Source organism: Oncorhynchus keta, chromosome 11 (assembly GCF_023373465.1).
Source record: "Oncorhynchus keta strain PuntledgeMale-10-30-2019 chromosome 11, Oket_V2, whole genome shotgun sequence".
Classification (NCBI taxonomy): domain Eukaryota; kingdom Metazoa; phylum Chordata; class Actinopteri; order Salmoniformes; family Salmonidae; genus Oncorhynchus; species Oncorhynchus keta.
In genome coordinates this window covers 47,406,820-47,426,269 of record NC_068431.1, presented here as the reverse complement: position 1 = coordinate 47,426,269, position 19,450 = coordinate 47,406,820, and the positions used below count along the sequence as shown (strand labels likewise).

The 19,450-nt window shown below is 45.5% G+C and overlaps 1 protein-coding gene across 1 annotated transcript in view; it reads left to right on the top strand.

Moving 5' to 3' along the window:
• LOC118390408 (serine/threonine-protein kinase PAK 3) overlaps positions 1-19,450 on the top strand; it is a 64,848-nt gene that overhangs the window by 40,671 nt on the left and 4,727 nt on the right. Inside the window, exons 4-11 of the mRNA XM_052457340.1 lie at positions 91-244; positions 430-467; positions 3,309-3,431; positions 4,716-4,890; positions 5,368-5,431; positions 18,754-18,802; positions 18,973-19,085; position 19,450. The exon at position 19,450 is cut by the window's right edge and continues 117 nt beyond it. Coding sequence (XP_052313300.1) covers positions 91-244; positions 430-467; positions 3,309-3,431; positions 4,716-4,890; positions 5,368-5,431; positions 18,754-18,802; positions 18,973-19,085; position 19,450 — 717 coding nt within the window. The remainder of the gene's footprint in view (positions 1-90; positions 245-429; positions 468-3,308; positions 3,432-4,715; positions 4,891-5,367; positions 5,432-18,753; positions 18,803-18,972; positions 19,086-19,449) is intronic.

The window sequence follows — 19,450 nt, the reverse complement described above, 5'->3', positions numbered from 1 at the left end:
CAGACATGAAAAGGTGTGCAGTGGCGGTAGCAATGAGGTCAAAGAGTGGATCGAACCCCTGACCTATGACCTGTGACCTCTCTCCCCCAGGGCATCCCAGAGCAGTGGGCGCGCCTCCTTCAGACCTCCAACATCACCAAGCTGGAGCAGAAGAAGAACCCTCAGGCCGTGCTGGACGTGCTCAAGTTCTACGACTCCAAAGAGACGGTCAACAACCAGAAATACATGAGTTTCACCTCCGGAGGTGAGAACACACAAACACACAATGCCCAGATCATCTCGCTGTCTTACGTTTTCTGAATAAAATTTAAAAAATGTGCTACTGAGCAAAAGCTTTGACTATTTATTGGAGAGTCTACATGCGGATCTGTCAGCGTGTTGTCACTGTTAGAGAATTGGACGTCGGGCAATGATTCCTTTCTCTTTCAGACAAATCCGCACATGGATACATAGCAGTCAACACTCTGGTAAGTGCTCACCCATTTCAAACATGTCCCTTTCCTCTCAACAACTAATTAGCCCACATTTATTGAAAGAGAAACAAATATGAGCTTGCACGCGTTGTAGTATTCTCTCCTCAGACGTAGAGTGCTGTGGAGCTTTTTGTAAGGACTGTAAGCGAAGACTGTCTATTATCATTACCCTGACCTCACACGACTGTCTCGGAGTCTAAACGTCCCTTTGGAAATCAGCCTAATGACTCTCTCTGGGCTGCCACAATGGCTCAGTTTATTTTAAAAATGAACCGTTTTGTCATATTTCATATATTTTGAAAACCATTGTCCCTATAGGCCCTTGAACGGGTATTTGTGTACTGGTAACTGTCTACACAAGTGATGGAACCAATCTCCTCACTGTTGGATAGCTAGACTGGTAAGTTCTAGTCGGAACTAGAAGCACAAGCACAAGCACTTTACCCCTGGCTTGGGTGTGAGGAGTCTGAGCACGGAGACCCTTCTCTCTATTATGGTTTTGTTATGTCTGGAGAAGGCTGTTGTTCCCAGGCAGTGGTGCCGGGCCTGTTGACTCCCGGCCCTCTTGAGGGTCCTGACGAAGTGTTGATAGAGCAGGTCCGTAAAGGAGCCGGTTCCTGAGCCTGGCAGTGGGTACCACGCCTCTCAATCGCTCAGCCCTCTGATATATGTAATAACGCGGTGGTGTTAAGTTTACAGTCCCGAAGCGAAAGGTTCTGCCACTAATATCACTGTAGTGATCACCTTGGCATCTCCACTCCCCAAAACAGGATTTGTGTCTCTTCGCCCATGAAAATCTCTCCTCAGTATGTGAGGATCCATTCATCTGTGTTAGATGTTGATGATGTCCTTTATTCCCCATCACTCCGTAGCGGTCCCCTGCCCTCTGCCCTCTCCCGTCCCGCTGTAGTCCAGTCCTTTGCTCTGTAATGTCGTGTGGGTCTGTGTTCAGTAAATCCTCCCATTTTCAACCTTCACATTCAGAACCGACTGCTGTCGTCTGGGCCTCCTGTCAGCCATAGAACCTGCAGCGCATTATTTGACAAGGTAACTTACTTTCTACATACCTCTACATTGGCTATACTCTAAATTGAACCATGTTGAACTCGTAATGTTGTTGATGCTAGATTTGCCCAATTATCCAGGCTCCATTGGATGAAAAGGAACAGGACTTACCAAGGAACATGACTTGCCATCCGCAAATGTTTGAGATTTTAGAGACATCGTCGTTCTCTATATTTAACTTGAATCTGGCTACATTTCGTAATGTAATGGATGCATCTCTATTTCACCACTTGGCTGTAAGCATTTCCCTTAACCAATTCCAAATGGCCCATCCTTTAACGGCAGGGGCTGTGAGGCGCATGCCTGAGAGGGCTGTGACGATACTCACATTCCGGCACGCCTGATCCCATGTGCACCACGTAGCCAATATGTGCCTGCTTTAATAGTCCATCGGCTGTTTGGATCTGGCCGCATTGGCCCAGTAGAAACCTGCTAGCCGGGGCGGCTACTTACCATTAGCCAGCTAGCCTCTCATCTCCTCTGCCCGCCTTCAGCTCTATCTGTTGTGTCTCTCGGGCTCTTCTCAGAACACTGACCCTTCGTATCCCCCCCCCATGGCGGGGCTTAAACCAGACCACCTTCCACTGCCAAACGAAGGACTGCTGGCTTGCCACCATTGCATAGCCTGCAGCTAGTCACCACTACTGCTATGCTGTGCTGCTTTGGCTGTTCTTTGCCATCGTACATTGCATACTCAGGCTAGAGATGGATGAAATCTATCCCACCTTTACAGAACAGGTTCACCCAGATGATGGTGTTTACGATGGCGTACAGTACAGAGGGGAGAGACATGAGAAATCATTTACAGAGGAGCAAATAAGGATAGGGAGGGGCCTTTGCATGGCTCTTTCACCACCATCATAGTTGGTATTGTGGCCTAGCGTACTGTAAGACTGGATGATGTTTTTAGTGGCTCCTGGTTGGAGTTGGAGTGTTGGGTCAGGGGTTGTTTTGCATGTTTGGTTCTCCAGGTCCAACCGTATGCTGTATTATGCAGTTCTATGAGCTGACGAGGAAATACATCACGACAGAGTTTATCAGGGTGGCAGGGTAGCCTAGTGGTTAGAGCGTTGGACTAGTAACCGGAAGGTTGCAAGTTCAAATCCCCGAGCTGACAAGGTACAAATCTGTCGTTCTGCCCCTGAACAGGCAGTTAACCCACTGTTCCTAGGCCATCATTGAAAATAAGAGTTTGTTCTTAACTGACTTGCCTAGTAAAATAAAATAAAAAATCCCCGTTAGCCTTGTTGTAGCATGTTTTCTAATTTGAACTGTTCTTAACTCATCGTTTTAACTCTGTTTTTAACTCTCATTTTAACTCTTCTTTTGCTGTAAAATTATTCACTCTCAAACCTCACCCTCTTACACCCCCTCCCCAACCCCCAACCCCACCCAAATCCCATCCATGCCATACCCTACTCTCTTGTCTTTTCTCTTTCTGGTACATACCTCAGCCCGTAAGCCATTCTAGTAGCTATCCTCTCCAGGTTTAAGCAAGCTGATCATGTCGAATAACTACATTCCTAATTACATGTGTCAAATCCATGACAATCTTTCTGTTTTACCCCATCCTAGTTCACAGCCGAGCACCCTGTTGTAATAGAAGGTGTTTATAGTGAGTTTGGACATGCTTCATTACATGGACCATTAGGAGTCCCTGGACTGACCGTTGACAGTAATGCAGGTGATGCGGTCTGTCCCAGCGGTGTCAGATTGTCACAGTCCAACGTACTACAGATCTCCTCACTGACCCCTTGTTTTACCCCTCAGGGTGCAAAGACATCCACAGAGCCCCCGATAGCGCCCCCTGTGTCAGAGGAGGAGGAGGAGGAGGAGGAAGAAGAGGAGGAGGATGACGATGATGACAATGAGCCCGTTCCGCCCACTAAATCTGTCACACTGAGCACTTAAAAGCTCGATCCAGACTTACAGTCACTGTCTCAACAACTAAATCTGTGAGTCACACTGAGGTTATGAACGATGACTTAAAAGCTTGTTACAGATCTAGACAGACTGTGACTGTGTCCTGCTCCTCTCTGACCGTGACTCCTCTCTGACTGACTGTGTCCTACTCCTCTCTGACCGTGACTGTGTCCTGATCCTGACCGTCTTACTGTCACAACTCAACTCACTACAGAGCTGTGACTGTTCATGTTTCCCTGCTCCTCTCTGACTGTGTCTGTGTCCTGCTCCTCTCTGACCGACTGTGTCCTACTCCTCTCTGACCGTGACTGTGTCCTACCGTGACTGTGTCCTGCTCCTCTCTGTGCCGTGACTGTGTCCTACTCCTCTCTGACCGTGACTGTGTCCTGCTCCTCTCTGACCGTGACTGTGTCCTCTCTCTCTGACTGTGACTGTGTCCTGCTCCTCTCTGACCGTGACTGTGTCCTACTCCTCTCTGCCTGACCGTGACTGTGTCCTCTCCTCTCTGACCGTGACTGTGTCCTGATCCTCTCTGACCGTGACTGTGTCCTGACCTCTGACTGACTGTGACTGTGTGTGTCCTACCTCTCTGACCGTGACTGTGTCCTACCCTCTCTGACCGACTGTGTCCTGCTCCTCTGACTGTGTCCTGACCGTGACTGTGTCCTACCTCCTGACTCTGACCGACCGTGACTGTGTCCTGCTCCTCTCTGACCGTGACTGTGTCCTGACCGTGACTGTGTCCTCTCTGACCGTGACTGTGTCCTACTCCTCTCTGACCGTGACTGTGTGTCCTGACCGTGACTGTGTCCTCTCCTCTCTGACCGTGACTGTGTCCTACTCCTCTCTGACTGTGTCCTGCTCCTCTCTGACCGTGACTGTGTCCTGCTCCTCTCTGACCGTGACTGTGTCCTACTCCTCTCTGACCGTGACTGTGTCCTACTCCTCTCTGACCGTGACTGTGTCCTGCTCCTCTCTGACCGTGACTGTGTCCTACTCCTCTCTGACCGTGACTGTGTCCTGCTCCTCTCTGACCGTGACTGTGTCCTACTCCTCTCTGACCGTGACTGTGTCCTGCTCCTCTCTGACCGTGACTGTGTCCTACTCCTCTCTGACCGTGACTGTGTCCTGATCCTCTCTGACCGTGACTGTGTCCTACTCCTCTCTGACCGTGACTGTGTCCTGCTCCTCTCTGACCGTGACTGTGTCCTACTCCTCTCTGACTGTGACTGTGTCCTCCTCCTCTGCGTACAGATATACACCCGCTCTGTCATCGAGCCCTTGGCGCCTCCCGCCCCTGTGAAGGAGGTCACAACCCCGCCGGAGTCCCAGGTCTTGCCAGAGAACACATGCAGCACTCTGTACCGCAACACCGACCGGCAGAAGAAGAAGTCCAAGATGACAGATGAGGAGATTCTGGAGCGACTGAGTATGTTGTCTCTTTGTGGACCTATGGAGCATGGAGAGTCCCATAGAGAGTGTGCTGTAACTGTACTGTGTTGTGTGTCTAGGTCTCCAAACCCATCCTACTGCAGTGATTAGTGTGGGCTGCTCAGTAAGCCAGAGATTACAGCCTTAGGATGGCCAAGCGCCCCTCCGTAGTCTGAGTGCTGCAGTGTCTGCCTGTGTCCCTGTCCAAAAACATCAGCAGTGCTCTACTGAGCAGGCCAACCGTTCATCATGCAGCAGTGTATTTGGCTGCAGTACGATGCCCTACAGCAGGCCACATCCCTGAGTGGCGTGGGCAGAGGAGTGTGTGTGTAATGCAAGGTTGCCTTCCCCATGGTCGTGCTGTGTGTGTGTGTGTGTGTGTGTGTGTGTGTGTCTCAGCCTGACCTAGACCCCCTATTGTCATGCTCTCACACCCTCTACACTCTCCACTAATCACCTCTCTCTGTCCTCCCAGGGAGCATTGTGAGTGTGGGGGACCCCAAAAAGAAGTACACACGCTTTGAGAAAATAGGACAAGGGTAAGTCCACCTTCAATCCAAATCCACCAGCTACTTACTTTCTCTTATTGGACCAAAGTAGTCTTTGGTAGTCAGCCCAGCGTCTTTGGTAGTCAGCCCAGCGTCTTTGGTAGTCATCCCGGCTGAAAGAAATAAAGACTGAGTCTCACTCAGAAGTGACCAGAGACAGAAAGGAGAGAAAGAACAGTGTCTGAGAGAGAATAGAGAGAAGTAGAGAGTAGAATTGTATCTAGGCTTGGCTGCCCAGATGAGCTCAGCCTGCGCTCTCTCTCTCTCTCTCTCTCTCTCTCTCTCTCTCTCTCTCTCTCTCTCTTCTCTCTAGTCAGCCTCTCTCTCTCTGTCTCTGCTCTGGTAGTGCCTCTCTCTCTCTCTCTCTGAAAGAAATCTCTCTGTCTCTCTCTCTGTCTCTGCCTCTCTCTCTGCCTCTCTGTCTCTCTCAGAAGCCTCTCCTGCCTCTCTGAGATCTCTCTCTGCTCTCTCTGCCTCTCTCTGTCTCTGCTCTCTCTCTCTCTGAGAGAAAGAATGAAGGTCTCTCTCTCTCTCTCTCTCTCTCTCTCTCTCTGCCTCTCTTTCTCTCTCTCTCTGCTCTTTCTCTCTCTCTCTCTCTCTCTCTCTCTGCCTCTCTCTCTGTCTCTCTCTCTCTCTCTCTCTCTCTCTCTCTCTCTCTCTCTCTCTCTCTCTCTCTCTCTCTCCTCTCTGTCTTTCTCTCTCTCTCTCTGTCTCTGCATCTCTCTCTGCCTCTCTGTCTCTGCCTCTCTCTCTCTCTCTGCCTCTCTCTGTCTCTCTCTCTCTCTCTCTCTCTCTCTGCCTCTATCTCTCTCTCTCTCTCTCTGTCTCTCTCTGCCTCTCTCTCTGCCTCTCTCTCTCTTTCTCTCTCTCTCTCTCTCTGTCTCTCTCTCTCTCTCTGTCTCTCTGCCTCTCTCTCTCTCTGTCTCTGGCTCTCTGTCTCTGCCTCTCTCTCTTTCTCTCTCTCTCTGAGCTCTCTCTCTGCGCTCTCTCTCTGCCTCTCTCTGCCTCTCTCTCCTCTCTCTCTCTGCTCTCTCTCTCTCTCTCTCTCTCTCTCTCTCTCTCTCTCTCTCTCTCTCTTTCTTCTCTCTCTCTCTCTCTCTCTCTCTCTCTCTCTCTCTCTCTCTCTCTCTCTCTCTCTCTCTCTCTCTCCCCTTCTCTCTCTGAGAGAGCTGGAGTTTCGGGTGAGCTTAGCCCTGATATCACCACTCCCTCCACCTCAGTCCTGAACACAACAACAGCAGCTTCCAGCTCCCTCCAGCACCGCAGAGGCACTCTGTTTGTCTGTGTAGCCTCATCTAACACACCCCTAAGGGCTCCCCTGATCAATGTGGGTGGTAATGACAGACAATCTACACACACCGTCTATAAATTAAAACAGCTGTGCAAAAAGATAAGAACACTACTCTGTGGTTACACACAGATTCCTCTGATTGAATCGACCGGAAAAATGTTATCTAATGATGTGAGCTGTTAACAAACCTGGAGATTGATCACGAGACTATTCCTGAGGAGTCAATAATTAGTATGGATTGGTTGCACAGCTACATAACAGAGTGTTTGTTACCTGGCCTGCTGCATGGTATCAGTGTCTGGGCCAGGGCCAGGGACTGGGCCTGGGACTGGTCCTGGGCTGGGCCTGGGCCTGGGACTGGGCCTGCCTCCACGAGAGCTGACTGGACCAAACATGAACACTCTTTCATTATTCATACACTCTCACAATGCAATACACTGGTGTAGCGTGACAGTCTCAGGGAGGGGTGGAGGGAGGGGTGGAGGGAGGGAGGGGTGGAGGGAGGGGTGGAGGGAGGGAGGGAGGGAGAAGAGGGCAAGGAGAACAGAGTGAGGGAGAGAAGTGGGGAGAGAGAGAGAGATGTGTGACTTGACCCAAGCTCTGACTTGTCACTTGTGAAATCAGTCTTCCACTTCATTCTGTCTAATAATAACTTAATAACATGAACTTTTTTATTTATTTGTGTAGCACTTTTCAATGCAGGTAACAAAGTGCTTCACGTCATAAAATAATAATATAAAAGTACTAACAAAGACAGGAGGAAGGAGACCGAAAGAAGAATCATACATTAAAAGCAGCTTTATAAAAGTTTAAATCTTATGAAGACTTCAGCAGGGATTTAAAGAGGCACTGAATCTACAAGCCTGATCTCCTCTGGCATACCATTCCAAAGTCTAGGGGCCCTAATGGCAAATGCCTGGTCTCCTTTCCTTTTCAATCTAAACTTTGGAGTGGTCAACAGTGCCCTGCCAGAGGATCTCAGGCTGTGTCCTGGCTCGTAGGAAGATTAAAGATCAGAGATATAGGATGAGGCTAAACCGAGTCTAGCCTTAAACATTTCATCTATTTTAAAAGTGACTGGTCGCCGGGGCACAGAAGCTAAAATAAGTGTGAGACGGTTACATTTTCTGGTGCAGAACTGCAGCATTTTGAACTAACGGTAGACGATGGAGCCAGTTCTGACTGAGGACATGTATGCAAAGAGTTACAGTACTCTAGTCGTGAGGGGGGAAAAGCATCTAGCTATAACTTTCCCCCGGATCAGTGACTGAATGAAAATACTTGACTCTAGATATATTTCTTAGAGGATAAAAGCAGGACTGGAGGACCTTTTTAACATCCAGTTTGAGGTTTAGGTAAAGGGTCAAAGACGACACCAAGGTCTTTGGCCATACGCTTTACATCGGTAGACAAATAACCAAGGTTCTTTACAATCTGGGTTCTAGCAAAGTGGGGGGACAAATAAAACAACCTCTGATTTCTTATCACTGAGCTGGAGAAAATTGTCAGACATCCAACATTTGATGTCAGCAAGACCCTTGTGGAGGGTAGCTATGCTAGCTTGGCCGCTGGGTTTGATTAATAAATAAAGCTATGTGCCATCCGCATAGCAGTGAAACTGAATGTAATGATTGCAGATTATGTCACCAAGGGGAAGCCTGTACAGGGGGAAAACGATGGGGCCCAGAATTTAACGCTGGGGGACACCATAGTGATTCGCTTCTGGGGATGAGACTGAACCACCCAGGCTCGCTGAGAAATGTCTGCCTCACAGAAAGTCATTGCGGACTGTCAATAAAGCCGTTTCCGTGCTGTGAAGTGAACTGGAATTCCTGTCTGGAATTTTTCAAGTAAGTTGTTCATGCTCAAATAAGCCACCGATGGCTTGAAAGCAACATCTGAAATCTTGGATTAAAACAAATCAGTTTAGAGATGGGTCTATAATTACTCAGTGAGGAGGGGCTTTTTAAGGAGAGGTTGGACCAGGGCAGTTTTTAAATAGGCTGGAAAGGAGCCAGAGGTCAGGGAGCTATTTACAATAGACAGAATGTTGGGGCCAACAGTAGACATAACCTCTTTTAGTAGTCTAGCAGGGATCACATCCAAGGGGCAGGAGGAGGTCTACATGTGTGCTACAGTATCAAGGAGGGACTCAAAGGATATTTGCTCAAAGGAGCAAAAGGAAGCCGTAGACAGTCTCAGAGTAGTTGCCTCAAGTGCCTCCTGACAGGAAATGGTGTTATGGCGTCGGCTACTGTCATTCTGGGATGAATCTTAAAAACTGTTCGCAGAGGTCAGGGGATGCTGGCATTCTCTGCCTGTGTCTGCCTCATTGCTGAGACTTCAGTGGAAACAGACAGCTTCTGGGAAAAGTCGCTAAATGCTATCAAAACCAAAGAAACTCCCCGAAGGCAGCCTAAAATGTAGCTGAATTTGTCGCTAGCCTCTTTTTGGAGGGGTCTGAAAACTCTCTAAATATAGCGGGAAAAGTCGTTAAATTGACAACACTGATCATTTTTCAAATGAACTCTCAATATGCCAACATTTCATTCAAACAAATGCCAATCCACAGCCAAACACTGGCTGGAATCAGTTGATGATAGGACTTAGACAAGTTGTAAATGCAACATGTACTGCTATTGTATCAGATAACAGCACTGACAGCTTTTCCAAGAAAACTCAATCTGAGACTCTTTATGGTCTGTTTAAATATATTTTATAGGCTATTTATACAAAACATTTGTATAACACCTCTATAAACTGTATTTATAATTATATGACAATATTTTAGGTTGACAATAATTATATTACACGTATTCCACATGCCACACGACTATTTTTCTACATAAGTGAAGTCTGGATTATGCCTCTACCAATTAGACTGGTTTGGATTTCTCCCTGATCAATATGGCTGCCATTTTCACCCCATTATGGAACTTTGAGTGTTTATAACATAGCCCCTCTAGTAATTTAATAGGATCTCTATTGGTTAGACTGCCATGGTGCACTGGTAAAGGCAATGCAGAGGAAACTAGGTTGAAGTTCATGGTGTATAACCAAACATTAAACCAGACCCCTGGCAGGAGACTCTGTTCCTGGTTATATTTCACCATGGGACTGTGTTTTATATTCCTTCACCATGGGACTGTGTTTTATATTCCTTCACCATGGGACTGTGTTATATTCCTTCACCATGGGACTGTGTTTTATATTCCTTCACCATGGGACTTTGTTATATTCCTTCACCATGGGACTGTGTTTTATATTCCTTCACCATGGGACTGTGTTTTATATTCCTTCACCATGGGACTGTGTTTTACTTCTCCATGGGACTTTTATATTCCTTCACCATGGGACTATGTTTTTATATTCCTTCACCGTGGAACTGTGTTTTATATTCCTTCACCATGGGACTGTGTTTTATATTCCTTCACCATGGGTCTGTGTTTTATATTCCTTCACCATGGGACTGTGTTTTATATTCCTTCACCATGGGACTGTGTTTTATATTCCTTCACCATGGGACTGTGTTTTATATTCCTTCACCATGGGACTGTGTTTTATATTCCTTCACCATGGGACTGTGTTTTATATTCCTTCACCATGGGACTGTGTTTTATAGTCCTTCACCATGGGTCTGTGTTTTATATTCCTTCACCATGGGACTGTTATATTCCTTCACCATGGGACTGTGTTTTATATTCCTTCACCATGGGACTATGATTCCTTCACCATGGGACTGTGTTTTATATTCCTTCACCATGGGACTGTGTTATATTCCTTCACCATGGGACTGTGTTATATTCCTTCACCATGGGACTGTGTTATATTCCTTCACCATGGGACTGTGTTTTATATTCCTTCACCATGGGACTGTGTTTTATATTCCTTCACCATGGGACTGTGTTTTATATTCCTTCACCATGGGACTGTGTTATATTCCTTCACCATGGGACTGTGTTTTATATTCCTTCACCATGGGACTGTGTTATATTCCTTCACCATGGGACTGTGTTATATTCCTTCACCATGGGACTGTGTTTTATATTCCTTCACCATGGGACTGTGTTTTATATTCCTTCACCATGGGACTGTGTTATATTCCTTCACCATGGGACTGTGTTTTATATTCCTTCACCATGGGACTGTGTTATATTCCTTCACCATGGGACTGTTTTATATTCCTTCACCATGGGACTGTGTTATATTCCTTCACCATGGGACTGTGTTATATTCCTTCACCATGGGACTGTGTTATATTCCTTCACCATGGGACTGTGTTTTATATTCCTTCACCATGGGACTGTGTTTTAAATTCCTTCACCATGGGACTGTGTTTTATATTCCTTCACCATGGGACTGTGTTTTAAATTCCTTCACCATGGGACTGTGTTTTATATTCCTTCACCATGGGACTGTGTTTTATATTCCTTCACCATGGGACTGTGTTTTATATTCCTTCACCATGGGACTGTGTTTTATATTCCTTCACCATGGGACTGTGTTTTATATTCCTTCACCATGGGACTGTGTTTTATATTCCTTCACCATGGGACTGTGTTATATTCCTTCACCATGGGACTGTGTTTTATATTCCTTCACCATGGGACTGTGTTTTATATTCCTTCACCATGGGACTGTGTTTTATATTCCTTCACCATGGGACTGTGTTTTATATTCCTTCACCATGGGACTGTGTTTTATATTCCTTCACCATGGGACTATCCTTCACCATGGGACTGTGTTTTATATTCCTTCACCATGGGACTGTGTTTTATATTCCTTCACCATGGGTCTGTGTTTTATATTCCTTCACCATGGGACTGTGTTTTATATTCCTTCACCATGGGACTGTGTTTTATATTCCTTCACCATGGGACTGTGTTTTATATTCCTTCACCATGGGACTGTGTTTTATATTCCTTCACCATGGGACTGTGTTTTATATTCCTTCACCATGGGACTGTGTTTTATAGTCCTTCACCATGGGTCTGTGTTTTATATTCCTTCACCATGGGACTGTGTTATATTCCTTCACCATGGGACTGTGTTTTATATTCCTTCACCATGGGACTGTGTTATATTCCTTCACCATGGGACTGTGTTTTATATTCCTTCACCATGGGACTGTGTTATATTCCTTCACCATGGGACTGTGTTATATTCCTTCACCATGGGACTGTGTTATATTCCTTCACCATGGGACTGTGTTATATTCCTTCACCATGGGACTGTGTTTTATATTCCTTCACCATGGGACTGTGTTTTATATTCCTTCACCATGGGACTGTGTTATATTCCTTCACCATGGGACTGTGTTTTATATTCCTTCACCATGGGACTGTGTTATATTCCTTCACCATGGGACTGTGTTATATTCCTTCACCATGGGACTGTGTTTTATATTCCTTCACCATGGGACTGTGTTTTATATTCCTTCACCATGGGACTATGTTATATTCCTTCACCATGGGACTGTGTTTTATATTCCTTCACCATGGGATTCCTTCACCATGGGACTGTGTTTTATATTCCTTCACCATGGGACTGTGTTATATTCCTTCACCATGGGACTGTGTTATATTCCTTCACCATGGGACTGTGTTATATATTCCTTCACCATGGGACTGTGTTTTATATTCCTTCACCATGTGACTGTGTTTTAAATTCCTTCACCATGGGACTGTGTTTTATATTCCTTCACCATGGGACTGTGTTTTAAATTCCTTCACCATGGGACTGTGTTTTATATTCCTTCACCATGGGACTGTGTTTTATATTCCTTCACCATGGGACTGTGTTTTATATTCCTTCACCATGGGACTGTGTTTTATATTCCTTCACCATGGGACTGTGTTTTATATTCCTTCACCATGGGACTGTGTTTTATATTCCTTCACCATGGGACTGTGTTATATTCCTTCACCATGGGACTGTGTTTTATATTCCTTCACCATGGGACTGTGTTTTATATTCCTTCACCATGGGACTGTGTTTTATATTCCTTCACCATGGGACTGTGTTTTATATTCCTTCACCATGGGACTGTGTTTTATATTCCTTCACCATGGGACTGTGTTATATTCCTTCACCATGGGACTGTGTTTTATATTCCTTCACCATGGGACTGTGTTTTATATTCCTTCACCATGGGACTGTGTTTTATATTCCTTCACCATGGGACTGTGTTATATTCCTTCACCATGGGACTGTGTTTTATATTCCTTCACCATGGGACTGTGTTATATTCCTTCACCATGGGACTGTGTTATATTCCTTCACCATGGGACTGTGTTATATATTCCTTCACCATGGGACTGTGTTTTATATTCCTTCACCATGGGACTGTGTTTTATATTCCTTCACCATGGGACTGTGTTTTATATTCCTTCACCATGGGACTGTGTTTTATATTCCTTCACCATGGGACTGTGTTATATTCCTTCACCATGGGTCTGTGTTTTATTCCTTCACCATGGGACTGTGTTTTATATTCCTTCACCATGGGACTGTGTTTTATTCCTTCACCATGGGACTGTGTTTTATATTCCTTCACCATGGGACTGTGTTTTATATTCCTTCACCATGGGACTGTGTTTTATATTCCTTCACCATGGGACTGTGTTTTATATTCCTTCACCATGGGACTGTGTTTTATATTCCTTCACCATGGGACTGTGTTTTATATTCCTTCACCATGGGACTGTGTTTTATATTCCTTCACCATGGGACTGTGTTTTATATTCCTTCACCATGGGACTGTGTTTTATATTCCTTCACCATGGGTCTGTGTTTTATTCCTTCACCATGGGACTGTGTTTTATATTCCTTCACCATGGGACTGTGTTTTATATTCCTTCACCATGGGACTGTGTTTTATATTCCTTCACCATGGGACTGTGTTATATTCCTTCACCATGGGACTGTGTTTTATATTCCTTCACCATGGGACTGTGTTATATTCCTTCACCATGGGACTGTGTTTTGTATTCCTTCACCATGGGACTGTGTTTTATATTCCTTCACCATGGGACTATGTTATATTCCTTCACCATGGGACTGTGTAATAGTCCCTTGGAGCTGATTCAGAAATGGAAGCATCGTAAAAACATGGGCAGTGGTTCTGCCCTCCAGCACTCAGAGGTGTAAAATGTCAGGGCAGAGAGAGGGACATTTTTGGATAGAGGTGCAGATTACTGTACCCGAGCCAGGGGTGCCAAACACACAGAGCTTTTATCAGCTTACTGTAATCTTTGTCTGGCTAATTCAAAGGCTGCTCAGGCTACTATAGAGGGAATATCAAATCTGTGATTCCCCTGGAGCCTCAATACCCCTGTGGCACAGGGATCAGAATAACACATCATTTACGCACAATATATATATTGTATATGTTACAGAACATACACTTTAAAATAAGTAATAATGTACATGTTAAAAAGTGCACTTTAAATACACTGTACACTTGGCAGAGTAGGTTCACATGCCATTCTTGAACTGTATGCATTACAGAGTTGGTGAACATCGTAGAGGAATGGGCACGCCACATCAAGTGTCCCGATCGTCGTTGTAAGCATACTCAGACCAAAGCGCAGCGTGATATCGGTTCGACATCTTTCTCTTATAAGAGCACCGTTACAAAAAAACAATAAAGAATATACGACACGTGAAGCTCATGCAGTGCTCACAGGCAGCTACACAAAAACAAGATCCCACAAAACACAGTGGGGAAATGGCTGCCTAAATATGATCCCCAATCAGAGACAACAATTGGGAACCATTCCAGGCCAACATAGAAATAAACACACTAGATCACCCACCCTAGTCACACCCCGACCTAAACAAAATAGAGAATAAAAAGGCTCTCTATGGTCAGGGCTTGACAGTACCCCCAAAAAAAAAAAAAGTGTGGACTCTGGCCGCATACCTGACTCTATAGGGGAAGGTCCGGGTGGGCGTTTAGCGTCAGCTCCGGTGCGGATCCGCCAGCATCGGTGGCGGCTCCACGTACTAGGCCTCCAGTGAGTCTTCCCAGTCAGGTGCGTCCTGTGCCTGCTCCCCGCATTTGAGTCCGGTGCCACCTGTGCCGACCACACGCATCAGGCCTCCAGTGCGTCTCCCCAGTTCAGAGCTTCCGGCGACGGTTCCCAGTCCAGAGCTTCCGGTGACAGTTCCCAGTCCAGAGCTTCCGGTGAACCCAGTCCAGAACTTCCGGCGATGAGTCCCAGTGCAGAGCTTCCGGCGACGTTCACAGAACCTCCAGAACCTCCAGGACGGTCCACATGCGCCTCCTGAGATGGTCCACAGTCCGAATCTCCTGACGGTCCACAGTCCAGTCCAGACGGTCCACAGTCTGGAGTGGTCCACAGTCCGGAACCTCCTGAGACGGTCCAAACCAGGAAACATGGAACCTCCTGAGATGGTCCACGGTCCGGAATCTCCTGCGACGATCCACTTCCGGAACCTCCTGCGACAAAACCTGTCTGCAGAATCTCCAGACAGGTTTGGGCTCACTAAAATGTCTGCAAACAAATTTGGGCTATAACCTAACCTGAGCTCTCAAGAACCCAATGCCACACAGCCATAGGGTTATCCTTTGAACTGGTAATAATCAATGCAATACGATTTTGGAAATTTCTGAAATTCTATACTGAGCAAAAACAACATGCAATAATATCAACCATTTTTTATTGAGTTACAGTTCATCTAAGGACATCAGACAATTGAAATAAATTCAGTAGGCCCTAATCTATGGATTTCACATGACTGGGAATACAGATATGCATCTATTGGTCACAGATACCTTTAAAACAAAAGGTAGGGGCGTGGATCAGAAAACCAGTCAGTATCTAGTGTGACCACCATTTTCCTCATGCAACGCGACACATCTACTTCGCATAGAGTTGATATCAGGCTGTCGCTTGTGGAATGTTTTCCCAGTCCTCTTCAACGGCTGTGTGAAGTTGCTGGATATTGGCGGGAACTGGAACACGATGTTGTACACATCCCATTTTTCAGCTTCCCGGAATTGTGTACAGATCCTTGTGACATAGAGCTGTGCATGATCATGCTGAAACATGAGGTGATGACGGCGTATGAATGGCACGACAATGGGCCTCAGGATCTCGTCACGGTATCTCTGCGCATTAATTGCCATCGATAAAATGCAATTGTGTTCGTGGTTCGTAGCTTACGCCTGTCCATACCATAACCCCACCGCCACCATGGGGCACTGGTCACAGCGTTGACATCAGCAAACTACTCGCCAACACAACGGCATTCACGTGGTCTGCAGTTGTGAGGCCGGTTGGACGTACTGCCAGATTCTCTCAAATGATGTTGGAGGAGGCTTATGGTAGAGAAATGAACATTACATTCTCTGTCAACAGCTCGGATGGACATTAATGCAGTCAGCATTCCAATTGCACACCCCATCATAACTTGAGACATATGTGGCATTGTGTTGTGTGACAAAATTGCACATCTTGAGAGAAATTATATTTGTGTGCATACGGAAAATGTCTGGGATATTTTATTTCAGCTCATGAAACATGGGGCCAACAGTTTACATACATATTTTGTTCAGTAAACTTTCATATCCCCCCAAAATGATTTAATAAATACAAAAGATACACTTCATGTGAGGCATTTTAGATTCCCACGGAGGTGTTTTGTGTTGCACTTCCCGACCTAATGGAAACTCGGGAGGGAACAAAAAAAAACATCTGCTCGAAGCTGTGTTACACAAAACAAACTCAGTGGAAATCCGTGGTAAAACAGCTCTAACAGCAAGTACGTCGTTTTTATTTGTACAGTTGATTTTGTATGATAACTTTTGTGTTCAAGTTTAGTGTTCAAGGTTTCCAAAACTGTATCGCAATCAAGGATAAATTGTTTGTAGAGCATTTCACACTTGACCAAATCACCTCAGCTAATCAAAAGGGATGTGGAAGGACTGAGTCATGAGAAGGGCTAACCTAACCTATGACTTGACCCCTCACCTTATGTATTACTGACCCACAGTTTGCAAGAAGCGACATCAAAACAATTATGCAACCCAAATAGCTCCTAGCCTCCCACACATCCTTTTTTAAACTAAAAAATATAAAAACAAAATATAAATGTTTGTATTTAACCTTAATTTAACGAGGCGGCCTACCAAAAGGCAAAAGGCCTGCTGCGGGGATAGGGGCCTGGGATTAAAAAAATAAAACATTTATACAATATAAATATAGGACAAAACACACATCACGACAAGAGAGACAACACAACACTACATGAAGAGAGACCTAAGACAACAACATAGCAAGCAACCCAACATAACAACAAAATGGCAGCAACACAACATGGTAGCAGCACAAAAACATGGCACAAACATTATTGGACACAGACAACAGCACAAAGGGCAACAAGGTAGAGACAACAATACATCACACAAAGCAGCCACAACTGTCAGTAAGAGTGTCCATGATTGAGTCTTTGAATGAAGAGATTGAGATAAAACTGTCCAGTTTGAGTGTTTGTTGCAGCTCGTTCCAGTCACTAGCTGCAGCGAACTGAAAAGAGGAGAGACCCAGGGATGTGTGTGCTTTGGGGACCTTTAACAGAATGTGACTGGCAGAACTTGTGTTGTATGTGGAGGATGAGGGGTGCAGTAGATATCTCATCAACCAGTGGGTCTTGTGACGGGTATACAGAGATGACCAGGAGCATAGAGTGCAGTGATGTGTCTTATAAGGAGCATTGGTGGCAAATCTGATGGCCGAATGGTAAAGAACATCTAGCCGCTCGAGAGCACCCTTACCTGCCGATCTATAAATTACGTCTCTGTAATCTAGCATGGGTAGGATGGTCATCTGAATCAGGGTTAGTTTGGCAGCTGGGTTGAAAGAGGAGCGATTACGATAGAGGAAACCAAGTCTAGATCTTCAGCCTGCAGCTTTGGTATGTGCTGAGAGAAGGACAGTGCACCGTCTAGCCATACTCCCAAGTACTTGTATGAGGTGACTATACAAGTATGAGGTAGTAATCACACCTGTGGGGAGAGGGGCATTCTTCTTACCAAACCAGTAGTCCTTTGTTTTGGAGGTGTTCAGAACAAGGTTAAGGGTAGAAAAATCTTGTTGGAGACTAAGAAAGTTTTGTTGTAGAGCATTTAACACAACATCCAGGGAGGGGCCAGCTGAGTATAAGACTGTATCATCTGCATATAAATGAATGAGAGAGCTTCCTACTGCCTGAGCTATGTTGTTGATGTAAATTGAGAAGAGCGTGGTGCCTAGGATCGAGCCTTGGGGTACTCCCTTAGTGACAGGCAGTGGCTGAGACAGCAGATTTTCTGACTTTATACACTGCAGTCTTTGAAAGAAGTAGTTAGCAAATATAAACAAATATAAACTTGCAAATCAGGTCTGAAGACATACTGAAATTAAACTGAATTCTAAATAAAAAATAAAAAAATTATAGAAATAAAAAACTATAATAACCTTGCTTCACACACACTTCACATGCAACTCAGACCCACCACTCATAGCAGAATGAGCTCTTGACATTATCCACATATGCAAGTGGTATAATGTGTACATTATATACTGTAGGGACATAACCCCTGCAAGACATTTATAGAAATCACAGAGGAAAGGTAACTTTATTGATAGGTTTATGACTTGCATTAGTTATTACTGACCCAGAAGCATTAGTGTTGCCTTTTCAATGGCCAATCATCAATGCTGCCCTCTGGTGGTCAAATGAAGTGGTACCTGATCATCTATGGAAAACAGCAATTGAACTGCTTGCATTCAAAGACATTATGTAATAGTTTTCTTTAAGATTATTGTGTTAGTAAAACAATAAGGAAGTGTCCTCCAGGCGCTGGAGAGTTGCATAACTCTAATATTATGGAGATAGATACCGTGGAGGGACATGTTTTGGATGGATAGCTTGTGCGCACCATGATCTGTTCTATCTCCTTGCACGAGGACTTGTTTCTATGTGGAACTAATGCATTGTTCTCTTGTTTCCTCAGGGCATCTGGCACTGTATACACAGCCATTGACATTGCTACTGGCCAGGAGGTAAACTAACTTAACTCCCGCCGTCCCTTCAGAAAAACATCCACATCTTACGTGTCTGTCTGTCACCCTGATTAGCCATCTCTTCTGGCTAATCACAGTAGCTGTGTAGTCTGCCGGAAGAGGCCCAAAAGCACCGTCTAATGTCTCGCCTGTGGTTGTGCCTCTGTTAGGTGGCCATCAAGCAGATGAACCTCCAGCAGCAGCCCAAGAAGGAGCTCATCATCAATGAGATCCTGGTGATGAGGGAAAACAAAAACCCCAACATAGTCAACTACCTGGACAGGTGACCTTCATAGCCATGGTTACTGATGGGGAAAACCGCAAGTATAGCAGATACTGTAAATATGACAATTTCGTGCACTACTATACTTGAAGGTAGACTCAGCGAAATGGCATTGACCACGAGCAGCACCGTAGCTATTGGGATGAGCGATATTCAAGACCTCACTCTCACACAGTCACACACATTATCTGCGCATGTGCACGGGTTCGCCCTCACGCGGTTAGAGCGCGGTAGCCAGGGCACCAACACAGAGGAGAGGTTAAGCTTCAAGCTCCAGTGCTCTTAGTTGATACGGACATCGACCCACTTTGCTGTTTACTTTCTGGATCCTACCTTTAACCTCTCTGTCCTCCTCTGTCTGCAGT